Below are 26,383 nucleotides of genomic sequence, written 5' to 3' on the forward strand. Positions count from 1 at the left end.
TTCATTAGCACTCCTTAAGAGAAAATGTTCTAAGTGTCTTATCAACCGCAGAAATTAACTTTTAACTTACATATATTAAAAATATAAAAAAACATATATATTAAAATACGTTAGGGATCTCTGGGTGGCGCAGCAGTTTAGCGCCTGCCTTTGGCCCAGGGCGCGATCCTGGAGACCCGGGATCGAGTCCCATGTCGGGCTCCCGGTGCATGAAGCCTGTTTCTCCCTCCGCCTGTGTCTCTGCTTCTCTCTCTCTCTGTGTGTGACTATCATAAATAAAAAAAAAAAATACATATCAAAATATATATACTAAATATATAATATTTATATATATTTTCAGGTAAGCCCCACGCTGGTTGAGTTCAATGCGAGGCTCGAACTCATGTCCCCAATATGAAGACCTGAAGTGAGATCAAGGGTCAGATGCTAACTCGACTGAGCCACCCAGGCACCACAAGTTTTATATTTTTGAGTAAAATCACGCTATCAGCTCTGTAAAGCACAGTTGCCTCCAGTGAGGGACTTCACCCGGGAAACAGGGAGGTGGATGCCACTAGAGGGCGACATGTGTTTAGGGCAGAGAGTCCTGGATGTTCTAGTGACCTACTTCATTGGAAGGAATGTCCGAGTTGCCCATTTAGGGGTAATTATGTTGAATGTTGACTCAACTATGGAAAGATTTGTTGTGAGCGAGCGGTTGCTTTGTGGTGACAGTGCTCTTTTATGAGTAAGACAAAAATTCTATTTCAAACCTGTAATTCCAACTGGTCACCTTTTCATAATCTGCCAGAAAGAATAACTGTGCAGATCCGGTTAATTTAACATTAGGATAATTTTTCAACATTAAAATATTTAACATTAAATTGATTTTTATTGAATATTAAATTTTAATTCTTACAGTATAGCTTTGGCATTTGTGTGTGCATCAAAATGTGTATGTATGTATGTATATGCACGCAAATGACAGTGTTTCATCTTTGTGCTTACTCTTTACCAGGGTCCACTATTTTCTTGACTACCAAGTCACTTTATGTATTTCTGGAATTCATGTCGGAGCTGTGGAGTTGTACTAATGATGATCAGCTGTGTGACCTTGAACAAGTTACCCATAGGCTCGGTGCTTCCGTGCCTTTACATGTTAGGGCGAGTGCTCTATGCCAACTTATCTGTCCCCTCAAGGATATGAGCACTTTGAGAATTATAAAGTACTGTGTAAATATATTAAAAAGTGTTAATGATAAATAACAATAATTATTAATAGCATTAGTATTACATTTGAAGATCCAATATGATGAAACTATAATCTTCTGATTAGAAAGAGTTGTATAAAGTGGTGTGGTTAGGATTCAGAAACCGTTCTCACTTCTTAAAAATGTGCTTCCTCTTTTTTGGTTGCATAATTTGTGTTAGGACTTAGACAACATGGAAGATAATAGAGAAAAAGTGACCAACCTCTGCAGTTGCAATGAGCTTGAGGTTTGCTTTTGGTGAAGTTGTGTTTAGTTAGGCCCAGGCCCTAGGTTGCTCAGCCTGCTTCCCCACATCTGTTTGGGAAAGTTGAACTTACCCTTCTTGATTCCTTTTTCTCTGGAACCGCTAAAAGGAAATCTAGGTCTTCCTCCTTTCTTGTAGGGAGTTAGGAGAGCAGCTGTACCGATGGGATGTGGAACCTGAAGTTCAGATTTGTGTGTGTCATTAGTCTCGATATTTGGTCAAAAGCTGTTGAAAATGGTAATGCACAGGATGAAGGTGTTTGAAACCTTCGTCCTGTCCTGTGGTTGTACTCTGCGGTCATGAGGGTGAGAGTGTGCCCCACGATGAACTGTCAGGCCTGTGGAGTGCTTCCACTCATTGTCCATGGACTGTGTTATTCCTTTACCCTCTCCTTCCCTGCTGCCCCCTCTTATCCTCAGCAGCTACTTCTCTGTTAGGGCTTGGCTACTGTTGTAAGAGGTAAAAATATACATCTCAAAACACTTAACGTTTCCTTATTCTAGATCTATGCTGCTTGATTTTTCATTCAGCGTAGTGTGAGATATAAAACTTGTAATGCTTAGGACAGGGCTCAGAGACTCGTGTTGCATGGTGGTCAGGCAGGTGGTGCAAGTTAATGGTAGGCTGGTGCATCCAGGGCCACTGAGAGGCGACTGGGGAGGGGGCATGCCCTTTCTGAGTAGAGTGGCCTGGCTCAGATTCTAGTTGGGAATGCAGACCTGCTGTCGTCTGATCATTCAACATTTTAAGAGAACTTGGATGTCAAGACTTACATGTAAACTTTTTCAGTCTTAAAACACTCCGTAGACCAAGCAGTGTGTCTGTTGGCCATGTTTGCCCAGACACCTGTCGCTTTGCAACTCCTGGCACCTGTTTTATACTTTGGCTTATGGATTTGCCTGTTTAGTGTTTCAGAAGAACCGTTTGTGCTCTGGATGATGGAGGCAGAGAAGCCTGATGTCCACACAAAGGACTGTTGTTGGGAATTGGGGGGGACCTCCTGATTCCAAGTCCTAAGTGAGTTTCTCTCACTACAGGAGGGGGCCGCTTTGCTGACCTCAAGTCTGAAGATGAGGTGTCCTTCAGCCTCACAGAGCACCCAGACCGCTTCCTTCCTGTTGGCTTCTTCCCTTGTTTGTGTTGGGCATGAAGGGAGAAGTAGCTGTATCTTTGAGTCCCCCAGGGACATGGATAGAAGGGAAAGTCTAAAGATGGCAGGAAGAGCTGCCTTTTCACTTCTCTCTTTGGTATGTAAGGAAGCCGACTTTCTCCTGAGTAATGAAAAGGCCAGAGCAGCTGCAGTAACACGTATGTTTTCCTCTTTCCCTGCTGTTAAACAAAACCATCACACACCCAAACCTGAACATCTAAATAACTTACTGTTTCATTTCTGCTTAGAGTATTCACGAAGCATTCTCTGAATAGGTGGGATGAGTTCGTACTGATTTTTTCTTTTTACTTGAATGGCATAGGCCCAGAGTCGAGAGCAGCTGTCTTACCTCTGGCCCAGGCCTCCAGGGCCATACCGGGTCTGCATCAGTGTGGCTGAAGAACTCGGGCCACCGTGCAACGGAAAATCTCAGTTTCTGTCATTGCTGGGCTTGTTCCATGTTTTTCTTCCCGCTAGCCTGTAGCCCCATAGGTCAGAGTCTGTGTTCCTTTTGCTGGCCAGCTCAGGCTTAACACCATGCCTGGGGCCCAACAAGTGCTCAGGAAATATTTACTGAATTTGTTTTTGGGGGCTTACATAAAAGCTGCTGGGGACAGTGAGCTGGAAAGGAAAGCCCTCTACGAGACTGGGTTTGGAAGGATCGGTATGGGGGGCGCCTGGGTGTCTTCAGTTGGTTAAGTGTCTTCCTTGGGCTCAGGTCATGATCCCAGTTGAGCCCTGTGTCAGGCTCACTGCTTAGCAGGGAGTCTGCTTCTCCCTCTCCCTCTGCTTCCCCTCTGTCTCCTCATGCTCATGCTCTCTCTCATTCTCAAATGGATGGATAAAAATCTTAAAAAAAAAAAAAAAAAGTGGGGCAAGAGTAAGGAGAGCAAGGGTGAGTGCAGTAATAAAATCTATACAATATGTTGGCTTTAACAATGGTACAGGTTCAGACATATAAGAAAAAAATGCAGGGAGAGTAGGGGTGTGGCCGACAGGAGAGGTCTCAGCTGGTGAAATCAGTAGGTTAGTAGTAGTGCCTGTCTTTGGCATTATGTACAATTCACTTAACCTTGATGAGTCTCAATTTTCCCATTTGTAAAATGGGATTTCTACCTCCTGATGATATGAGAATGATCTGAAACAATATCAATAAAACCCTTAAATATTTATAGTGCCTAGTGTGTAAATGAGTACTCAGTGAACACTGCTTACTATTATAACTGATTTATAGTTAGGGGGAGGCAGTTAAACTCTAGAGACATGGAAGGAATATGGTCCCTTTGGACTATTGTGGACACATGCACACGCACATGCACGCACAACTAGCCATCACACAAGCCATTAGTCCATAAAGCACAGCCAGGATCTGTCAGACTTTTTACATTTTTGATTGTCCCAAGACTTTACCCTCAGTGGGGAAGCAATTGGATGGGATTGGCCCACCAAGGTGAGGTGGCCATAGTACTACCATGTAGTAAAAGAGATTATGCTCATTCCGATGCTTAGGGTTTTTTTTTGGGGGGGGGGGTGGGGGTGGGGGGAGGGCTTTGGTTTTGTTGTTTTTTAATGTTTAAGAAAAAGTCACTTTCGGGCAGCCTGGGTGGCTCAGTGTTTAGCGCTGCCTTCGGCCCAGGGTGTGATCCTGGAGACCCGGATTGAGTCCCGCATCGGGCTCCCTGCATGGAGCCTGCTTCTGCCTCTCTGCCTCTCTCTGTCTCTCATAAAGAAATAAATAAAGTCTTTAAAAAAAAGAAACAGTCACTTTCAAAAATTAAGACTCAAGATAACAAAGTCAAGTAGGCAAAAGTTAAGCAAACAAGGAAAACATACCTAGGTGGCTTCCTGTGGAGATGCATGTGCTGAATTTTAGAATTGTTAATGCTGGTCACAGCCCTACCCGAGCACATTGTACTGCAGAAGTCACACTGTGTCCTACTAGACGCCTGAAGGGGGAATTGCCAATCTCTTAGAGCTACCATTTTCTTCTTAAGGTAAATCTATTAGTGAAAGGGTGATCATTTAACAGGTTTGGGGTCGGGGGTGCGGGGGATGGCAGGTCCAGACATTTAGACAATGCTATTATTGATAAGGGTCAGTAATGGATCCATTTACATTGTGGTGGGCCTCTTGGATTGTTTTTGAGCATGTTAATACGAGTCTTTTTTCTTCAGCCTTTATCTTAAACAGTTGGCCCTGTTTTAAGTGTTATGTCATCTCATGGACTTTTTCCCTGGCCAATGAGACACATGTCTAAAATTTTTTTTTTCTTTATATCCTACTTAGCAGATGAGTAAACCAAGGTGTAGAGCAAATGAGTAAATTGTCCAACCTCATACTCAACTCTTTGGTGGGAAAATAGGGATTAGAATCTTAAATGGTTCTAGAACCCAACTCTTTCTTTAAAAATTTTTCATTTAAAATTTATTTTATCTTTTTATTTATTTTTTATTTTTAAGTAGGCTCCACACCCAGCGTGGAGCCCAGCATGAAGCCTGGACTTCTACTCTGAGATCAAGACCTGAGCTGAGGTCAGGAGCTGAATGCTCAACTGACTGAGGCACCCAGGTGCCTCGAGGACTCAGCTTTTGACTAGTCCATTCCATTCCTTGTCCCACTTCTTTAATAAACCATTTTATTTCAGATAACTGTAGAGGACAAACAAGTGTCAGGTGTAATTTTGGAAAAAGGAGGGAAAAACTTTTATAATTGCCACAGTTTCCATATTAATATTGGCATATTTATTTGCAGGAACAATCTCTGATTTTTAAAGGCTTGACAATTTCAACATAATAAACAATATTTAAGTTAGAAAATCCAAATCTTCAAGTTGAACAAGCTGACCCCTGTAGAATATCACAAACTTGAGGCTACTTCAGACCTGGATTCGAGTCCTGGCTCTGCTGTCCAGTAGCTGGGTGGATTCCAGCTAGTTACTTGTTCCCTTGTGTCATTGTCACTGTATAGTGCCTTACTACTAGAATCCACTTCACTTGGTACCGTGGGGTAAACACCTAGTAAATGCCAGTTGTTATCTTCATGGTTGGATGACTTTATCAACCTAGTACCATGTTTTAAAAATTTGTGTTTCCCTTCTTCTTACCTGTATGTTCCCTTCATTTCTCATAAAAGGCAAGTAGTAGGGGATCCCTGGGTGGCGCAGCGGTTTGGCGCCTGCCTTTGGCCCAGGGCGTGATCCTGGAAACCTGGGATCGAGTCCCATGTTGGGCTCCCGGTGCATGGAGCCTGCTTCTCCCTCTGCCTGTGTCTCTGCCTCTCTCTCTCTCTCTGTGTGTGTGTGACTATCATAAATAAATAAAAAAATTAAAAAAAAAAAAGGGCAAGTAGTAAAGCGTATTGTACCATACAGTGATGACTTTTGGATTTTAAGTCTGGTGTTTTCTTTATTCTCCGTATGAGAGACCTGACACTTCATGGAGTTTTGGAGGGAGTTATTTTATTATTTATCTCACGTATGACTTACTTTTATTTAGAGAGAGAGAGAGCGAGCTTGTGCGTGCATGCTCTTGTGCGTGTGTAAGCCGGAGAGTGCAGAGAGGCAGAGGGAGAGAATCTTAAGTAGCCTCCACACCCAGAATGGAGCTTGACCCTGGTCTTGATCTCATGACAGTGAGGTCATGACGGGCTGAAATCGAGTCAGACACTTAACCAACTGAGCCACGCAGGTACCGCCTCATGCAGGATTTCTGTTATCATGCAATTGTATCATTCTCAAAACTCTATTTTTTTGCATTTGTGTTATTATTTAAATGTTGATGATATAACTGGAGAAGAGCAGATTCATTTCGTAGGTGTCCTAAGACCTAACGGCTATCAACATTGATTCTAAGGATGTGAGAGGAGGAAAACCTGCCCTTTTCCTCTTCAAAATATCAGGCATCTTAAATATCTTTTGGAAACTTACACAGGGAATCTATCATTCGTATTTAGAAAGACTTGTCACAAGTGGATACTGCTTATATCTAAATATTGTGTCTTCTGGGTCTGTGGTTAACAGTCTTAGTCTTACTGCTTTCTGCGGAGATCCTTCGTGTAAGTGCTATTTGTGATCACGTACAACAGGCTTATGTCCTATTAGCAGTTTAGACCACGATTTAACTTAATGCAGTTCTTGAAATTCATCCAGATTTCTGTAAATGTGCCTTAGGTTGCAAGCCATATAACTCACTAATTTCACCACTCTATATATTATTCCGTGTTATTTATTGATGCTGTAATATGACTTTTTAATCCAGATATGACCATTTTGTTTAATGTTGACTAAGAGTGATTAATTACATTTATAAGCATGTCCCATTAGGCGCAGATTAAAAAGCTATTGAAGAGCTTTATTTTAGTATCTGATCTCAAGTTTTTTGAGTTTGCTGTTGCTTACGGTAATGAGTCATTGGTTTTTCCCATTCCCTTTTATGGTGTCGTTTCATAATATCAGTAGTATATTAAGACATTTCTTAAAATAGCAAACACTCTCATCAAGTATCTTCTAATTTCTGGAGGAAGCCTGACTGTCAGATGTAGTTGTCAATTATTTTCCCTTCTTTGTTTGTAACAGAAGAGAAGGCCTGTGGTTAGTTTTTATAGGCCATTAGGTTATTGAGTGGTTGAGTAAGAATGGAATTAGACTTAATCTATCAAGTTTATACCCACTCTTTCCAGGAAAGAAGAATGTGACAGACCTTGATGATGAGGATCTCCACATTTGGGTTATCTTTACTGTAGATGTAGATAGCACCATTAATGATGATGATTTGCTATAGAGTTAATAATGATTTCAGTATTTTACCATTGTGGGTGTGTCCAAAGTTCATGAGGCCAAATGAACAATGCTGTTATTTGAAGGACATTACTGATTTTTGAATTTTGTATCCATCCATTCATTGTCTTGTTTGTTCTCATTATGGTGACTATTTCTTACTGTGATTTTAAAAAATATTTTTTGTTGAAGTACAATGTTTTTTACAATACAGCGTAGGATGATACAATGTTATTAGTTTCAGGTTTCTTATGATTTTTATGTACATAGAATGGAATACATTTATTTTTTGAAAGATTTTATTTATTTATTTGTGAGAGGCACACAGAGAGGCAGAGACATAGGCAGAGGGAGAAGCAGGCTCCCTACGGGGAGCCAGACACGGTACTCGATCCCGGGACCCTGGGATCACCTGAACCGAAGGCAGATGCTCAACCACTGAGCCACCCAGGCATCCTTGGAATACATTTTTTATAAGAAGTGCCCTTTGACCCGCAACTTGGACCTTTCTCTCACTCTTCTACCCAGAAGGGGACATGTTTGCATCCGAGCTCTTCCTGTGGAGCCCGTAGCATGGATTTGACTCTTAGGTCTGTGACCTGGTAGCTTTGAGGCATTTAACGAGCTATTTAACCTTGAGGCCTCAGTTTGCTCAACAGTCATAGCATCGTAGTGAAAGTATTAGAATGGAGCATACTATATAGCAGGCACTCAGTCTATACATGAGCAGTAACCCCTGTTCATGTTGGAATGTGTCCTTTGGATATTTTCCTGGGCGTTTATGTAGACAAATATGAACACTTAGCAACAGGTTGGAGGACATGAATGGGTTACATTCTACAAAATTATTCTGCAGGATTTTCTTTTTCTCTCTGCTTAATATTGTCTATCGCTTTTTGCTTGTTTTCGTTCTAGTCATGATGCTCAGCTCTTTTATTCTAATAAAGTCTTCTAGTTTTCTAGGTTTTTCTGGTTCTCCAGTTGTAGTTGTTGTTGTTGTTCTTCTTCCTTCCTTTATTTATTCATTCATTCATTCATTCATTCATGATAGTCAGAGAGAAGCAGAGACACAGGCAGAGGGAGAAGCAGGCTCCATGCGGGGAGCCCAACGTGGGACTCGATCCTGGGACTCCAGGATCACACCCTGGGCCAAAGGCAGGTGCTAAACCACCGAGCCACCCAGGGATCCCCTTCTCCAGTTCTCCTAGTTCTCTGGAGGAAGATAATGATTTTACATAAACTCTAGTAATGTTGCCATATCCTTTCAAGTATTTATTCCTCCTTCCCATTGGCTAAATCCTTCAGAATCATGCTAAATAGTGGGGTCAGCATCCCTGACTCATTAAATTAGGAATGAGAATACATCTAGTACTTCCCACTTAATCAGCTGTTAGACTGTCAGATACGTTTCCATAGTAAGTAAGTGCATCTGTGTTTTGGGGAAGGGGAATAAAATGTAAACTCCACCCACCATTGTCTGTCCTCAGTCTTACCTTGTTTTCGCTTTTGGTTTCACGTAATGCAGTATCGCTTTTACTCTGTGATTAAAAACACCGATTGAATCTACCGTGTGGTAGGCACTGTGGTAGATGCTGAAAATAAAACCATGAAAAAGACAGATCCTTGACTTCTACGAGTATCTGGCCTAGCAAGTATTAGAGGGGGCGCGAAGTCTTTGGTAATTCATTCTCGGCATACCCATCCCTTTGATTAGGAGTCTGACTTGTTCCTAGAGAGAGAGGAGTTGGGCTGGGACAGTGGGTGGTAGTGGCTGGGTGGAGTGGGGCTTGGAAAGAGGCTTCCTGCTGTGTGTGTGAGCCGCTTGAGGGGTTTTCCCATAGCCATGATGTTCCTCGTGCTTCCAGGGATCTTGATTCAGGGATGATGGGAGCAGCAGAAAGAATGGGCTTTGAAATTAGGTCTCCTAATTCTGCCACTTTAGGTCTCTGTGCCCTTGGCCGTCTTAACTACTGAACCTCAGTCTTCTTATCTGTCAAATGGGGTAGCAACACCTGCTTCAGAGTTTGTTGTCAAGATTAGAGATGATATGTGCGAAACACCCAGTGCCTGCTTGATAAATATTTTCAACTATTACTTCTGATACTTCCTGCGGCCAGAAATTTGCAACTGTGAATATCATTGTTGCCAGGATGACATGTTTTAATTTACGCCGTGGCTAGAATTCAGATTCTCGACCCCCTGGTTTGGCCTTAATTTTATGTCCCGTGGCTCAATTTCTCTCTCTCTGTCTCTTTCATCCTTCTGTGTCCCAGTTGCCTCCGTGTAGTTGTAGACTCGGGGTGCATGCTGCGGCCTGTTCACCAAGTCTTGGTGTCTCTTACGACATACCAATGTGAAAAGCTGCCTGTTACCGCTCCTGGTCTCCAGCTCTCCTTTATAGTGTTTGAAATGGTAAAGAACTTTTCTTCAGTAGCTCTCAGGGGTGTTTCTCCACTTCCTAATGGATTATTTGAAACCGGTAGCTGGAGATCTAATAACCATGAGGCCCTGTTGTGAAAGATGCATATTTCATGGAAGTAATATTCTGCACCAGAGAGCAGGATACGCTCATGTTGTGCGTCAGGAGTCGAGGGAGAAGAGCCCAGAGAAACTTGGAGCTCACACAAAGGCCATTGTGTACTCGGGAAGGTGGGTCACGGTTACCTTCCCGACTTCTTCTGACACATAGTGTTGCTGTCCTTACTTAGTTCATTTCCCAAGATTTATCTTGTGGCAAGACTTTTTTATTGATTAGCTGAGTGATCGAGGACAAGCTCTTTAACATTTTTATGCCTTGGGTTCCTTAACTGTAAAATGACAGTGATAACCAGCTCGTATGTAGTAAAGATGAAAAGAAATAGCTCCTGAAACACATTTATCACAACGTCTGGCTGTACATTGAGCAGGTACTCAATATACGTTAATTATCTTGATTACTGCCTGTAAATTTGTCAGGATGTCTTTATTAATGATTTTGAGGCCGATTATTAAGTCCATCCTAAGTTATTTTGTGTTTTAAATTTTCATTAGAAATGACTGGAAAGAGGGACACCTGGATGGTTCAGAGTGTTAAGTGTCCAACTCTTGATTTCAGCTCAGTTCGTGATGTGAGGGTCCTGAGATTAAGCCTGGCAGTGAGGAGTCTGCTTGGGGTTCTCCCTCCGTCTCCCTCTGCGCCTTCCCCGCTTATGCGCGTGCACACACACACATACGTGTGCATGCACTCCCCCCCCTCCCGATAAATCTTAAAAAAAAAAAAAAAAAGAAAGAAATGACCGAAAAAGACTTATATTTAGGGTCAGGAACTTTCAGTTCTTAATTTCTGTTGCATCTGTCTTGATCACTTACAAGTGCTGAGATTTCAGTAATGACTAGAATAAGCAATACATGTTGCAGAAAACCTAGTCAAAATTATTATTATTTTTTTTAAATTACTTATTTATTTATTTATGTATTATAGTCACAGAGAGAGAGAGAGGCAGATACACAGGCAGAAGGAAAAGCAGGCTCCATGCACTGGGGGCCCGATGTGGGATTCGATCTCGGGTCTCCAGGATCGCGCCTTGGGCCAAAGGCAGGCGCCAAACCGCTGCGCCACCCAGGGATCCCCTAGTCAAAATTATTTTTGATTAGAATAGAAACAGTTTCATTGGGTCAGGGCTAGTCCTTTAGTATCCACAATGTTTTATGAGATGGAACACTGAACAGTGCACCTAATCAGTACCTGATAGGGTGATTTTTTTTTTTTTCCTTTCTTCTTGTGACCAAAGAATTACCTAAAGTCTTCACATTGTCTATCAAAGACCCCAGTGCAGAATGTAGCATTAAAGCTGAGAGGATGGCGTCCCTGAATCCCCGAAGAGAGGATGGCAGGCCAGCGGGGAGCCCACCTTGCCTGAGAGGAGTGAATGCTGTCTTAGGGGATGTGAGCCCTACTGGTAATCACTGTCATTGACTTCCTGTTTCTTTTGTTCATTGGCAGGCCTCTCCAGTCTGCCTTCCTTATTTATACATCTTTAATTAGATCCCAAAATTTCACCATTTGCAGAAAAATAGACATAAAAATAAAACACGAAAATACCCAGAGTTCCACCACCAAAGACAAATTCTCTGGCCTGTGAACCACCCATAGAGCCCTTTCTCTGCCTGTGAGCTCACCCTGTTTTCTCTGATTTGCTCCATTATGTGCCTCCTTCAAATTTCAGAGGGAATCTGTCAGTTTCTGGGTCTAGAAAGGGGGGGAGGGTTTTAGTGTCCTGTTTCCCTGATGACTCGAGCACTCCTGTCTTCTTACTTTAAGACAATTTCCTTGGGTTGTATTTCCAGAGATTGAATTATTGGAACGAATGATAGGAACATTTTTAAGACTCTTGTAAAATAGTGGGAATTACATCCAGAAGGAACAGCAGGTTTTATTCCTACAAAATAGTACGTGAGACTCTATATCTAGCGCCTAGAAGAGGCCTTGGCACAGTAGGTGTTCGAGATACACTTACTGATTACTTAGTAAATGAATTAATGAAGCTTCTACCTATTTCATGGTACTCTTTTGCAATGTGGTATCATTAAGCTGTTCCCCCGGATTTTTACCTATATGTGGCCTTCCTTTATTTGCCACCAAACCAGTTAGTCCTGCTCTTCTAATTCCTTGAACTACACCCGTGTTTGCCACTTTTTATGTACTTGTTTAAAACTAGTTTGGAGTAATTTCCTATTGCTGCCATCGCAAGTTGTCAGAAATTTAGTGGCTTAAAACAACACAAATTTATTCTCTTGTAGTTCTGGAGGTTACCTGGGCTATAATCCAAAGTGTCACTCGGGCTGCATTCTTAGGGAGTCACAGGGGCCACTCTTTCTCCGTGTTTCCCAGCTTCTAGAAGCCACCTGCATTCCTCAGCTTGTGTCCCCTTGCTCCCTCTCCAAAGCCACCAGCACAGCATCTTCCAGTCTCTCCCTGAGCTGGCGCCTGCTTTTCTTGTCACATCTCTTTGCCTCACAGCTACCCCTGTGCTTAGGTTGGTTCCATCCAATAAAGCCAGGATAATCCCCTCCCCCGCCCCCAATCTCCTGACCTTGAATACAGCCACAAAGTCCCTTTTGTCATTTCAGGTAATGTATTCACATGTCCTGGATTTACCATGTGGACATCTTGGGGGTTGGGGGGGGGGTGTTATTCTGTCTCCCACATACTTGTTTCTCCTTTTGCTCATCTCTGTTTTGAAATTTAACTCATTCTTCAAGATTTTTCTCAAAAACCACTGTTTAAAAGGAAGCATCTAGTTGTTCTCTTCAGGATTCTCTCTCTCTGTTCCTGTTAACAATGTTGACTTTCTGAGACAATTTTCATTTCCTTTTTAATGCATCCAAATTATTGGTATATACGTATGTCTGTCACACTTGTCATCTCGTTGAAGACCGGGATTGTAGTTCATATCTTGAACTCCTAAATTGCCTCAAATTTTTGCCTTAAAGTTATAATATGTTAAAATCATATTTACTAAATTGCACATAAATAATTATCGTTTTAAAGAAATGGAGCTTGGGGTATCTCTGTGTGTCAGTGGTTGAGCGTCTGCCTTTGGTTCAGGTCGTGATCCTGGGGGTCCTGGGATCGAGTCCCACATTGATTGGGCTTCTCCCTCTGCCTGTGTCTCTGCCTCTCTCTGTGTCTCTCATGAATAAATAAATAAAATCTTTTTTTAAAAAAATACAGAAATGGAGCTTAATATTCTTAGAAGTTTGTTTATAGGGTGAGAATGCACTTCAGTTTACATATTTGAAATTGTGATGTTCTGTTGACAGTTATTTGAATTAATTTGTAAGATAGCATCTGGCAGGCAAATGGAAGCAATCCTCTAATTTTACAAAAGTTGATTGATGCAGAGCAGGGAGGGAGGGGTACAAGGATCTGCATGTGGGGAGTGTGAGCCAGGGAGGTCTGTTTGTATGCTTGTTGAACATGTCTGGTTGGATATTCCCTGGAACGGGTACATAGAACAAAATAGGCTGGATATCCTCATTTTTGATAGCAGAATCTAGAAGAGGACTCTTGGTAAAAATAGCTTAAAATGTGAATCAAAACTTAGTAGTAATTAGAGGTTGGAGGGGGAGTTTTCATTGGGAAATTATCTAGAAAAATACACTGAAACTATAAGAATATTTTATAATTAATAATTTTTCAGCTATAAAGAAGTAATGAAGTACATTATGACCCAAATACATAAATATGTAATTATTTGTTTTGCTGGGATTGTTTGCATTCAAGTTGGTATCATGTGACCTGATTTTTCCAGTATGATTCTCTGAGAAGTTAGTAATAAAACATCTTTAGTAATATCTTACTGTTTATTTTAAAATAGGCACAGAACTTATCTATTCCTCCATCTCCACTACTCCAGTCTCCTAAGGAAAGACTGGCATTATTTGACAGTCTCTCTGATACTCCAAAAAAAGAGTGGACTTTGCACTGTTTGAATCTGGCCAGGATTGGAAAATATTTATTGGTTGGAAATGGATTATAGGCATATAATTGATACGAATACAAGAAAATTCCTGTAATAAAATTCTATATTTTAAGAATGGAATGTTTCAGCAGCATTTTCCTTAGATTGTCTTAATTCACTTATTTTCTAATAATTACAAATTTAGACCATAGCTGTAGCAGGCAGACTGCAGGCCCTCTGTCTTCAAGTTATGATCTCAGATGTCGGTGAGATGGGATTGATGGATACTCATTCCCTATGAGATATGGAAGGTGCAGACAGGTGGGCTTATTACTTCTTCATCTGTGTTGTCAAAACCTCCTGTAACTTTTTTTTTTTTTAAGGTTTATTTATTTTTTGGTTTGTTTGCATAAGTAATCTCTATACACAACATGGGACTTGACTTATGACCCCAGGATCAAGAGTCACATGCTCCTCTGACTGAGCCAGCCAGGCATGCCATGTCTCATAGCTTTATGATTTAGTTGTCTTTTCTGCTTTTCTTTCTAGAAGGTGAACTTTTAGAGAACAGGGGTCAGATCTTTTAAATTTTTGTTTCCTCAGTGTCTAGCATGGGTACTTAGTAAGTGCTTTTGGAAGTGAATGGACTCCTTCTTATGGCTTATTTTCTAGTACATTACCCCAAACCAGTGGTCCTCTCTGGATGTGTTTTAAAAAAAAAAAAGGGTTTTCCTTTATATGTGCTATTCTATGCCTCTCTACGTCAAGAGAAGCCTATTAAGTTGAGTGAGTCAGTTATTTATTCTTTTGTAGCCTTTTTTCATGTTGTTTTAATGATGTAGAATAAAATATAGAAGACTTTATAAATGTGGATATGATGCACATTACTAATTTATTAAAAACTGATGGTAGTATTTTCAGGGCAACTTTCTTTGTTCTCTACAATCTAAGTCTAAGCATGTGATGCTTCACTGAATTGACTTTTATATTTTTACTTTTCTCTGGATTATTTGAATCCAGGCAAACATTCCTTCTAGTTCGCTTTCTTTTTTAAATGTTATTTTCAACCTTTGTATATTTTAATTGAATTATTTTTCTTAATTTAAATTAAGAGACCCAGAGATGCTTTTGAGATCTGTCCTAGATAACATTTCTTTGTTATGAGTCAACATGTGTTCAGCCAGATTTTGGGTAGGATGACTAAGAATCTTGGAATAAAGTGATTTTCATGATCTAGATTATTTGCTAGTATGTGCAAGCTGATCAGGGATTCTTATCCTAGGATTTTTGGGTGTCTTCTCAGAGTCTGTGAACCTTCTTAAAAGTTGTCATGGATTTATGTGTATATATCTGCATTTTTTTCCTGGGAGTGTTTTTACAAGGATTATAATCACAATTGAGCTGTGGATTCTAAAAAGTTAGGGACTTCTCGAATAGCATATAAATACCAATACTGTGAATTATCCATATACAGTTGGACAGATATTAAAAACTTGTGATTGATGTTGCATTGATTGGCTTGGTTACATAAAAGGATGGTTTCTCCTATGATTTACCTCCTCCTACCTGTCCCTAATTCATGTCACTTGGGTTCCTGTGACCTTTCTTTGACCCCTCTGATCCTCAGTCTGTGGTTCCCATTTCTAGGCTGTGGCAGCTACAGCTTATAGTTCTGATGGCAGTGCTGAGCCCTACATAGGCCCAGGATATATTGTCCTCTGTTAACTGTGTCTGCTTTTAATTTTCGTTTTTTTTTTTGTTTTGTTTTGTTTTTTGTTTTTTTGATGCTTGGTTGCCATTTTTCATGTTTGTTGTTTCTAATGCAGTGAGTCTTTGGTCAGTATTCTAGCTTCCTCTCCAGTTCCCTTCAGTTTCCTGTTGGGCAACTTGATAACCTGGCAAGTTAAGATTAGGTAGTAAGCAAGGCTGGAGTGTGAGTGTGAGGGGGTCAACAGTGGGGTGAGGGCTTGGGATAGGTAACAGCTCTTCTGGATATTCAGTGGTCAGTTTCCCTTTCTCTTGGCTTTATCAGCATCAGTTGAGTTCTGGAGGATCAGTGAGACTGAGTGATGATTCTATGTAAATGAAGGCATGTACAAAGGAGACTCTCATTCCCTTGAAATTGTCATAGATTGAGCTGTTCTAGTAAGTGATTTCCTCCTTGTTACTTCTAGTGTTACTCTTTATACTTCAATTAAAAAAGATTAGGGAATACTTTCTAAAATAACTATAATAGGGGCACCTGGGTGGTTCAGTGGTTGAGCATCTGCCTTAGGCTCAGGGCATGATCCCGAGGTCCTGGGATCAAGCCGCGCATCCGGTTCTCTGCAGGGAGCCTGCTTCTCCCTCTGCCGGTGTCTGCCTCTCTCTCTGTGTCTCTTATGAATTAAAAAAAAGAAAAAAATCTTTAAAACATTAAATAAATAAAATAGCTATAATAGAATATAAGAAAGCTTAATTAAAGAAAGCTTTAAAAGCTTTAAACATTACAACCCTTGCTTCCTCTCATTGGGTGAATACTTCATTTGACATTTGACATGGCTGGTACCTATTTCTCTCGGTTGTAGGTCGCTCCCAATGATGAAGCTGTGGTGACGCTGCTGTGTGAATGGGCGGTGAGCTGCAAACGGTCAGGCAAGCACAGGGCCATGGCGGTGGCAAAACTCTTGGAGAAGAGGCAAGCGGAAATCGAGGCAGAGGTAGGTTCAGTTTCTTTTCTGCTGTCGAACACCATCATTTAAAAATAACTGTTTTGGAGAGGATTCTTTTTCCTTACTCATTATGCTATTTTTTAAGGAAAAATGTACAAATTCACAGAAGGACGACATATAAGATCGTTCTAAGTTGATGAAGCCAATAATTTATATTCTGGACTAATTTAAAATTGTATCTTTTAAAGTAAAACTTTCACGTCTGATTTAGAACAAAGACCTCTCCTTATATGAGGTTGAAACACATGCACATATATATGTTTTGTATTATATACATTTAATATGTACACACACACGGAAATGTATATAATATAAAACAACTTTTTGAATTTTAAAGCTACATAATTTTTAGTGGATGTGGAAGTATTTTCTTGAGGCAGTTCTGATTTTGAGATTACTAATACCAATTTGTATTAGTTTTGAGATTGTGTACTGGCCCCAGATAGAGCATTTAAAGCCGTGGAAGTAGAGATCATAAAGGGAAAAAAAAATCCAAAGCTAACTTGATAAACATTAGCTTTTGTTGGAGGGAAAATTTTTAAGTTAGCCTCCTTATCTGCCCATAAGATCCAGAGGGATGGCCAGGAGAAGGGGTGTGTGTAGTGTGACCGGCCCACCCTCACCCTCACTCAGGACCGCTGCAGGGCCCCCTCTTCTCTGCTCCCTTAGTCGTCTTTTGCTTTGCTCTTCGCAGCACCCAGAGCAGTTTTTTCAGACTGGAAGCAGATCATGTTGTCCCCTTCCTCAGACCCCTGATGGCTCCTTGCTATGTCCACAGAGTCTTGCATGGGCCTCCCTAGCCTGGCTTTCCCTCCTCATCTCATGTATTTCTCCCATGGGTCACAGTTGCAGCCACCTTGGCCCTCCTGGGCCTTCAGCACACCACACCAGCATCTGCCTTTGGGACCTTTGTCTTGCTGTTCTTTCTGGGTGTTTCTTTACATGGCCAGTTCCCTTCTGCCATTCTTATTTTAGGAAGTGTGTCTTTCTAGCATTTGTAGCTCAACATATGTCACCTCCTCAGGAAGATCCTCCATCACCCACCCTTCAGGCACTCTTTCTCACATCACTCTGTTTTACTTTCCTCATTGACTTATTGTTGACTGCCTGCCTACCACCCTCTGGAGCTTAAGCGTGACAACAGGGACCTCATCTACCCTGTTGAGTGTTGTCTTTGGCACCCAGAACAGTGCTCAGTGCATAGTTGATGCTCAGAAAATGTTGTATGAGTAGATGAGGACATAGCTGGTTCTCTCTTATTGAAAATAGTGTGTCCTGTGAAGCTCTTAAAAAATAAAATAGGAAGAACATGTCCATAGACCTCTCTTTCTCCCCTCCTGTTGGGAAAATACTGTTCACCAAATAAAAAGAATCACATTGTTCAGGTTGGGGCTTGAAGATACTGGGTTAAGTGAAGTGTGAAACACATGGCCCATTTACAGTGTGTAGATTAGGAAAGGTGTTTCATTGCCCTTTTTTTTTTTCCTTTCTTCTATGAGTAGATAGATTATTCTACAGTGAATTGCGGTGATCAGACTTCAGTAACCAAAGTTGAATTTCTCAAATTTCGTTGTTGCTCCTTCTGGGTTGTCGTGTCTCATGGGCATCCCTTCCTCCAGTGTGCTCTAGGATGCATCCGCGGACCCACACACAGTCACTTTCAGAAGAGGCACACGTAGGTTATTTTGTAATTTTAATAGGTGTGAATGTGTCCACGTCTAAAAAAACTTATTCTCTCAGAGATGTTTAAGGTAATTGCTGTCGAACATCACCATTTTCAAAATTTGACCTTCACAAAGAGAGGATGGATTAGGGAAATAATATCTTAATGTAGTAATTAATATATTAGTATTAAAGAATAGATCATGAAAATAGGAAGGTCAAAAGGATATTAAGGGTTCTGAGTGCTTTTGAATTGTTTTGTGGTCTTCTAGTAAGTTCTATCTTGAATGCAGAAGGTAAGCTTAGCTTCTCTAGATGTGTTTCATGAACTGTGCAGACTCCACAGGTTCTGAGAGATCTTAATTGGTGAAGTGCAATGAGTGAAAGAACCTTATCAGAGGAATAATGTTAGCTTTCTCATTCAACACCACATTTCCCAGTGCTCCCTGCACATACATACATACACTCATCTCGTAAAAACAAACACACAAAATCAAACTCAGTAATAACATGCCCAAATATTTCTCAGGGGAAGTATATCCAGTTAAACATGAGCTATTAAAAATTGAAGAGAAAAAAAAAGACAACCTCAAATTATTTTTATCAATTTTTGCATAGGGATAAGGAGTAGTTTGTTGTACTATGCTGTATATTCAGCGGCTAGTTATAACGTGTGGTGCAGAGTTTATAATTCACATGAATGGTGTTTTTCATGGATGTCCTTTGAAATCATTTGAATGGTTCTGGGATAGTTTCCCCTAACTTTCAGAAACTATGTGATTGATAGCATATGATGCATAGCCGAGAAGTACAGAAATCTCAATTAATTTTGCATGTTTTCCCAGAGAATTTAAATGTCCATAAATTACTAACAAATTCATGATCCACTGTGCCTTCATTGCCCCCTATAATTAACTGTGCTTGTTTATTTTTAATCTTAGAGATGTGGTGAATCAGAGGTATTAGATGAGAAGGAGTCCATTTCTTCAGCCTCTCTTGCTGGATCTAGTTTGCCTGTTTTCCAGAATGTTCTTCTAAGGTTTTTAGATACACAGGCCCCCTCCTTATGTAAGTAAAGTTCTTTGCTTCTACTAGATCTTAAATAAGATATTGGAGCTAATTTTCCTTCTTTGCTTCCTTACTTGCATCGTAATCAAAAGTTCCTGGCGCCGGATATAATGTACATTTTACTGAGCAAAATTTTGTTGCATGTTTTTAATGGAGATTTCAGTGCAATTCAAAGATCTGGTAACATTCAAAGACTTCAAAATTTCCAGAGTTTTAAAATTTTAGAATAAGCCGTCTCATTCTCTGCTATTTGATGGTCTAGTCTTCCCTTTCTAGATCTCTTACCAAAAGACAGGAGCTAAGGTCCTGTGATGTTTCACTATCTAATCACTGTTGTGATTAGGAATTTTCTCTTTTTGGACTGGTTTCAAAATTCTCATTTTCTAATTCCTGATAAGGGGGGAAAAAATCAAAAGTAGTTTACAACCAGGTCCTTGATGCAAGGAAATGTGCAGGTGCTTGGCTTCTTGCCTCCACTATATGGGATATTCTTTGATCTCCCATTCTTTTGTCTTTTTCTAGTCGGGTTGTTTGTGGGGGAGTCGAGGGTTTGGGGATTATAAGCCCAATGGATTTATATTGTAAATTGACACTTAAAAAATCATTTAGGGGGTGCTTGGGTGGCTCGGTTGGGTGTCTGCTCTTGGCTCAGGTCATAATCCCAGGGTCTTGGAATCGAGGCTGTCATCAGGCTCCCTGCTCAGTGGGGAGTGTGCTTCTCTCTCCGCCTGCCTGTGCTCGCTGTTACTCAAACAAATAAATAAAATCTAAAAAAGAAAAAAATTAAAATCATGTATGTGTAGTTAGTGGTCTTGATCTTATTCTCAGGCTTTCGTGTGATAAAGTACAGTAGGGAGGATCTTAGGGTAGAGAGTGCTAGAACAACAGAAAAATGGCATAAAGTGAAAAGTGATAGAAAGGGGAGAAAAATGAATGGAGGGGGCAGGAGGGACAGGTTTGTTGTGAAGAAGGAAGTAAAGCAGCAGGAAACAGTACTGCTTCTGATAACTCTGAGAAGGGCCTCGTTTGGGGTTGAATGATGCTCTTGGGTGAGGTTCCTTTAGTTACTTGATAGCTGTTCTGGGCTAGGGAGAGAGTAAGAGCTGGAGCCACACAGGTGGTTGGAAGGTAGGGAGCTGTAGCGAAACATGGAAGAGGAAACAGGAGATTGCAGGGACAGAAGAGATCATAGAGAATAGAAAATAGATCGTCAGGAGTGGAAGTTAGCTACTCTAACTCCTCTTGTATTTCTGGAGGAGGAGAAGCCAACTTCCCTCGGAGCAGGGAACCCAATGTGGGGCTCAATCCCAGCACCCTGAGATCATCACCTGAGCTCAAAGCATACTTCAACTGACCGAGTCACCCAGGTGTCCCTTGTTAAGCCTTCTTATTTGGTGTTTTTTTTCTACTGGGTCAAGGGACCTGAAATCTTGATTTGTTTCTTGATAGCGGATCCAAACAGTGAATGTGAAAAGGTGGAATTTGTGAATCTGGTGCTGCTCTTTTGTGAGTTCATCCGACACGATGTCTTTTCTCATGATGCATACATGTGCACCCTCATATCTCGAGGAGACTTGTCAGTCACTGCCTCGACCCGACCGCGGTCCCCAGCAGGAGAAAATGTGGATGAACACTACCCAAAGGATCATGACATGAAAATGGAGGTATGGCCCTGGGAATGGTGCCCCAGCCTTGAAAACAACGCTCAGCTGGGAAGCCACTTTGAGAAGGATTATTTGGTGGTGGAAGGGTGATCGCATTCTAGTTGTTTACTCCTGTTACAGAACTTGTTCATCTCTATTTCTTACTTAGCAAAAAACATTTGGACAATAATTTATACACTCCAGAATATTCTTTTGGATACTCTAAAACTACTAATGAATATATTTGACAGTCCATAACTTTTTTTTTTACTGGATAGGAATGACATGCTTCTGATTTTAGTATTTCTAATTTCCACTTTTTCTTTATTGTCGTGCCTTAAAATCAGCCTAGTTTTGGCCTAAAGTCCTGTTCTAAGGAACATCTTTTCCCCAATTCATTCATTGCTTCTGTTTTTCCTCCAAAATGGGAAATTCTGTTTTGATCATAACATAATATTTTCCTGCCAATTAATGAAAACTTAAATGTTATGGAATCACTCTTTTCAACAAATTATTTAATGCTGTATGACTTTATAATTTTCTGCCAATTTCTAGTGTTTTGGACATTGTTCCAGATACTTAAAGAAGTTTTCAAGGCAGAAAGCATGAAGGTGGGAAAGGGAAAGAGTAGAAAATGGTGAGAGATTGTGGCAGTTCCTTAAAATCAAGCCTCATACTGGTTCTGTAAGAGCCTAAGCATACACCGTGATGATATTTTTTAAAACACTGGTTATCCTTGTAATTGAAAAATCTGACAATATTAATTGCATGTGTAGGTTCAGTTTGTGCTCTTAAGATTTGGTGATTAAATGGTGCAGGAATTAAAAATTAATTCTTTAATGTAAATACTGTTGTTTCCAAATTTGCCTACAGAAGAAGTCCTAAAAGGCTAAAAACTAAAGTTGCTTTACGTGTTTATGCTTTTTCTTTGTTTCTGTTGTTTCTTTTCTATTCTTGGATATCTTGGTATCTTCTTTTTTGGGCTTACTCTGAGATTTCTATAAGGAAAGATTGTAAGCGCGTGACTGGGAATGGTATAAAGGAGGGACATTTTGGCCAGTTCGTTTTTAATCAGGAATTTTGTGAGCTCTTTCTTTCAAGTATCATGGAAGTTAAATCTTACGAGGATAAAGAATGTGACTCAGCAAAGCAAGTGCATGTCTTAAAACTTCTTCTCTTTTTTGGGGGGAAATACAGATACTAGGGAGAGAAAAGACCTAGGGTGGTTTAAAACATCACTGTCATATTTTAGCTTCAATTTTTTAATGAACTACAAAATTTACAGTGTCACTTTCTTTCTCTGGCAATTATTAGGAACAGACTATCATGGCGCATATGGGCATTGACTCAGGAACTACTAATATTTTTGATGAAGTAGACAAGAATGACTTTAAAACTGACTTTGGTTCGGAATTTCCAGTAGGTTCAACTTTCAAATTCTTATTGAACTAATTAATCCCTCTTCCCTACCCTTATCCCAGCTTGTCTCCTCCATCCTACTGTTCCTTGCCCCGTGTACTGGAATGAGTCGTGTACTTGTGATGTAAATGTGATCCTGCCATATTCCTTTCTGGGGAACAGTTATTCATCTTGTACAATTGTCTCATTTCAGTTCATCCAAGGTTTTGGTTGCATTGCCTCTTTTGTAAATTAGAACACTCCTGTCCTCCTAGTTGACTATCTGTGCCTCTTTTGTTCATTTTGAGACCATCATCTCTCAGGAATATATGAATAGAGTATTTTCATCATGACAGTCCATGTGGATTTGCTATGTAGGTGTTCAGTTTCTAAATAATAGCTCTCGTGACTCTGGACTTGTTACACTTTTTCTACTTTTTCTCAGTATAAGTATAGTATCTTCTTCCTTATGGATCTCAGTGAGGTGCTTTATAAAAAGCATACTGTTTGGGATACTGACTAAAACTTTTATATCTGTTACTCATTAGTTTTATTAATTATTTCTGTGTGTATGTTTTTGTAGGAAATGTAGCCCTATGAGGAAACACTTAACCTATGAGTCTGATGTTGTCTCTGGTCCTCTGGGAAGTATAACTTTGCACAATTCTTACATGTGTTTGGTTGTCATTTTCTCACCTTCAAAATGGGAGATGATAATGGTAGCTTCCTGCTGATCTGAATATGAGTTTTGTGGAAATTAACAAAATTACTTTGTATAGTTTCTAAGTGTTTAAGGAAAAGATAGTGTACGAGTGTCTTGTGTGTTTGAAGTTCTAGTATGTGGTACTGTGTTTTGGTGTTGCGCTCTTTCATTTACAATCTCTAACATTTGTTTTACATGACTTAGATTTTTTCTCCCATGCCTGGAGAGTCCTGTGAGAATGCCAACCCTTCCTTGGGCAGAAGAATGTCGGTTAATGGTGAGAAGTTGCTTAAGAGAGAAAAACCCAGGGAGCTAATTTTTCCATCTAATTATGACCTCCTGCGACACCTGCAGTATGCAACACATTTTCCCATACCTCTGGTAAGTCATTGCTTGGATCAGTTGACAATCTGATTCTTTCATTATGGGATCATTAACGGTCGACTGTTCTACTACTTGCCTGAGTAATACATATGAAAGCAGGTGACTTTTTCATTTACTGCTTCTTTTGTTATAATTATGATCGTATAGCATATGTACAGTTGTAGTTCAAATTTGTGATGTGATACTACTGGCTAGCTAGATTTATTGGAATTTTCTAGGTGAGTATCCTTTTATCAAGAGCATTTGCAACTCATTTATGGAGTAGCTTTTATGTGCACTGTCTTGTGATAGGTACTTTTGGTATGAATGAGAATTTGGGGGCACAGGAAAGATGAATAAGATAGGAGGGAGACAAATATAAAATGGTATGCACTAAAATAAATGCAATAATTGAGTAAAAATCCAAGTGACCGCTGGAAGGTGGTGAATCATTCCTTTGACATTCCCGGTCTCTTCCACTCTCAATAAAAATTGGAGGGAAGAGAGAGCATCTGATTGAGAAATTGGTTAAGGCTTCATAGAGAAGGTTGTATATGACATGGGCTTGGGATTTTAATTTGATGAATTTAAGAATTCACCAGCATATGAAAAATACTTACCAGGAAATTCAGTTTTTGACTCATAACCAGTGACATGCTTTTTACTAAAGGGAAAAAAAATTGGTTTTTGGGTATTAATGACAATTCGACCAAAATCTGTAAATGTGTTTATATTTTTAGGTTTACTATCCTTTTTTTCCTGGAATTTTAGGAGAAATTTTAATGAGCCATTTTTGGTTGTTGTTGTTGAACACATTATTATTACTTTAACAGCAGTATAATTGTAAGGTATGTATAAGTTCTGGATATCTTTGAGGAGTTTTGATCTGCAAACTAGATATTTTCTAAATTTTCAAGTTTTGTTATTTTGGAACTTTCAAAATCACTATACCCATGTGTTTTTTTTTTTTTTTTTTGTGTGTGTGTGTGTGTGTGTGTGTTTTCTTTTTTTTACAATTAAGAATCTTGCTTATCACTGGCTGAATACGTTTTTTAGCTTTACCTGTACATATCACTCATTTTCAACATAATGGAATAATCCCACTGTGTATTTTGGGCAACAGAAAGGGTGGTCTGATACATTAGAGATGTGTCCTGAAGAATTTATGGATGAACTATTATAATGTCTGGAATTAGTTTTAAAATAGTTGGAGTCAAAAGTAGGAGGAGGCGGGATATTCAAGTCCGGAGTTTAGTTCATAGTTAATGCACCAGTGTTAATTTCCTGATTTTGGCAAATGTATCATGGTGGTGTGTAAGGCATTAACATTAGGGCAGACTGGATGGAAAGGTACATGGGAACTTTCTGTACTATCTGTGTACCTCTTCTGTAAATCCTAAAGTATTCCAAAATAAAAAGTTAATTTAAATAAAAAGGAGAGGGGTAATAAAGCAAATATGGCAAAATGTTGAATATGGTTGGAATTGGTTGAGGATTCTGTGTTCCTCTCTTGGGTTAGCAGAGCTTTGCTGGGTACCCTCTTCCATATGTCTTCGTGTGCAGGGTGCCACCTGAGCATGGTCTTCTTTAGTCTGTGTTGTTTATGCAGTCCTGGGCTACACAGTCATTCCCAGCATGTGACATTCTGAAGACTGTCCCAACTCCTCAGAGGAAGGAGCATGAATGATTTCCAGGGATTAAGTCTCTTATGGTGGATTATGACTTAACTGTAAGGCGATCATAGGACAAGTGCTAGAAAATTGATGTTGTAGGATACAATTTTTTTTTTTTTTTTAAATCATGAGAGATACAGAGAGAGAGAGAGAGGCAGAGGCACAGGCAGAGGGAGAAGCAGGCCTCATGCAGGGAGCCTGACGTGGGACTCGATCCTGGGTCTCCAGGATCATGCCCTGGGCCAGAGGCAGTGCTAAACTGCTGAGCCACCCAGGCTGCCCAGGATACAATTTTTTAATAACCTTCTATCATCAGTTGTCCTAGGCCTCCCTTTACTGTGTCACTTAAAATAAAACATCGGTAAGGGGAAAATGAATGTATATACTAAAAAAACATGGACAATAGGAATGCTGTAGAGAGTCTGGTTCTCTTCCTTAATAAAAAGGCAAAATTTTACTAACTTATGCATGTGAGAAGATAAGAATATGACTTAAACCCAACCCCCCTGACTTCCAGTCTTGAAGATGTAGTAGCCCTACTGATGAAGACTAATGGGGAGAAGACTAATGGGGACTTAAACAAAAGATTCAGGAAAAGAAACTAGTAGTTTCACATATGCTCATATGAATCCTATCTTGATCTGCCAGTCAGTAAAAACATGTTAGACCATCAGCAAGCACAGGGTCTAGTGTGCCCACGTTCCAGCCGCCTGTAGGTGTACCCTTTACACGGGGTCAGATACATGATGCTGAGGGGGGCTCTTGTCATGACCTCTAGCGAGCTGGAATCTGTCTGATACTTAGCATGCTAGAAGTATGATAGACACTTTTTTGGGTGCATGTTCTCGTATATTACTCGGGATATTGAAATTGTACCCTGGAATTGTTTTGGGTTCATCTTGGTTACAGAACTAAAAATGGTTCTGGAATCAAACTTGTTTTGTTAGCTTCCAGGAATACCATTTCTTTCTTTGTTTTTTTGTTTCTTTCTTTCTTTTTTTTTTTAAACACAGATGGGAAAGTTTATTAAAGTGAAGTGTCTACTCTTGAGCTATGAGAGTGGGCGAGCTGGAGAGAGTGAGAGCACGAGCTACCAGGAACACCATTTCTTCATCACTGCCGCTAATGCAAATGTATTACCAATTGTTGTAATACAGGCTTTTGCTATTGAAATGAGAAAACCCCACAAAGTCTCAGCTATGGTTATCTAGACTTTTCAGTCTTCTTTTTCATAAGTAAGTCTTTTATTTAATACCCTCTACTGAATCTTCTCTGCATTACTGGCAGTAGAGAGAATTTGA

At 40.1% G+C, this 26,383-nt stretch overlaps 1 protein-coding gene across 1 annotated transcript in view; it reads left to right on the forward strand.

Annotated features, from left to right (window-relative positions):
- MED12L (mediator complex subunit 12L) overlaps positions 1–26,383 on the forward strand; it is a 325,697-nt gene that overhangs the window by 78,244 nt on the left and 221,070 nt on the right. Inside the window, exons 12-16 of the mRNA XM_041734039.1 lie at positions 16,429–16,560; positions 19,176–19,302; positions 20,752–20,966; positions 22,260–22,364; positions 23,251–23,427. Of these exons, the coding sequence (XP_041589973.1) occupies positions 16,429–16,560; positions 19,176–19,302; positions 20,752–20,966; positions 22,260–22,364; positions 23,251–23,427 (756 nt within the window). The remainder of the gene's footprint in view (positions 1–16,428; positions 16,561–19,175; positions 19,303–20,751; positions 20,967–22,259; positions 22,365–23,250; positions 23,428–26,383) is intronic.

This window comes from Vulpes lagopus, chromosome 19, assembly GCF_018345385.1.
Source record: "Vulpes lagopus strain Blue_001 chromosome 19, ASM1834538v1, whole genome shotgun sequence".
NCBI classification, from domain to species: Eukaryota; Metazoa; Chordata; class Mammalia; order Carnivora; family Canidae; genus Vulpes; species Vulpes lagopus.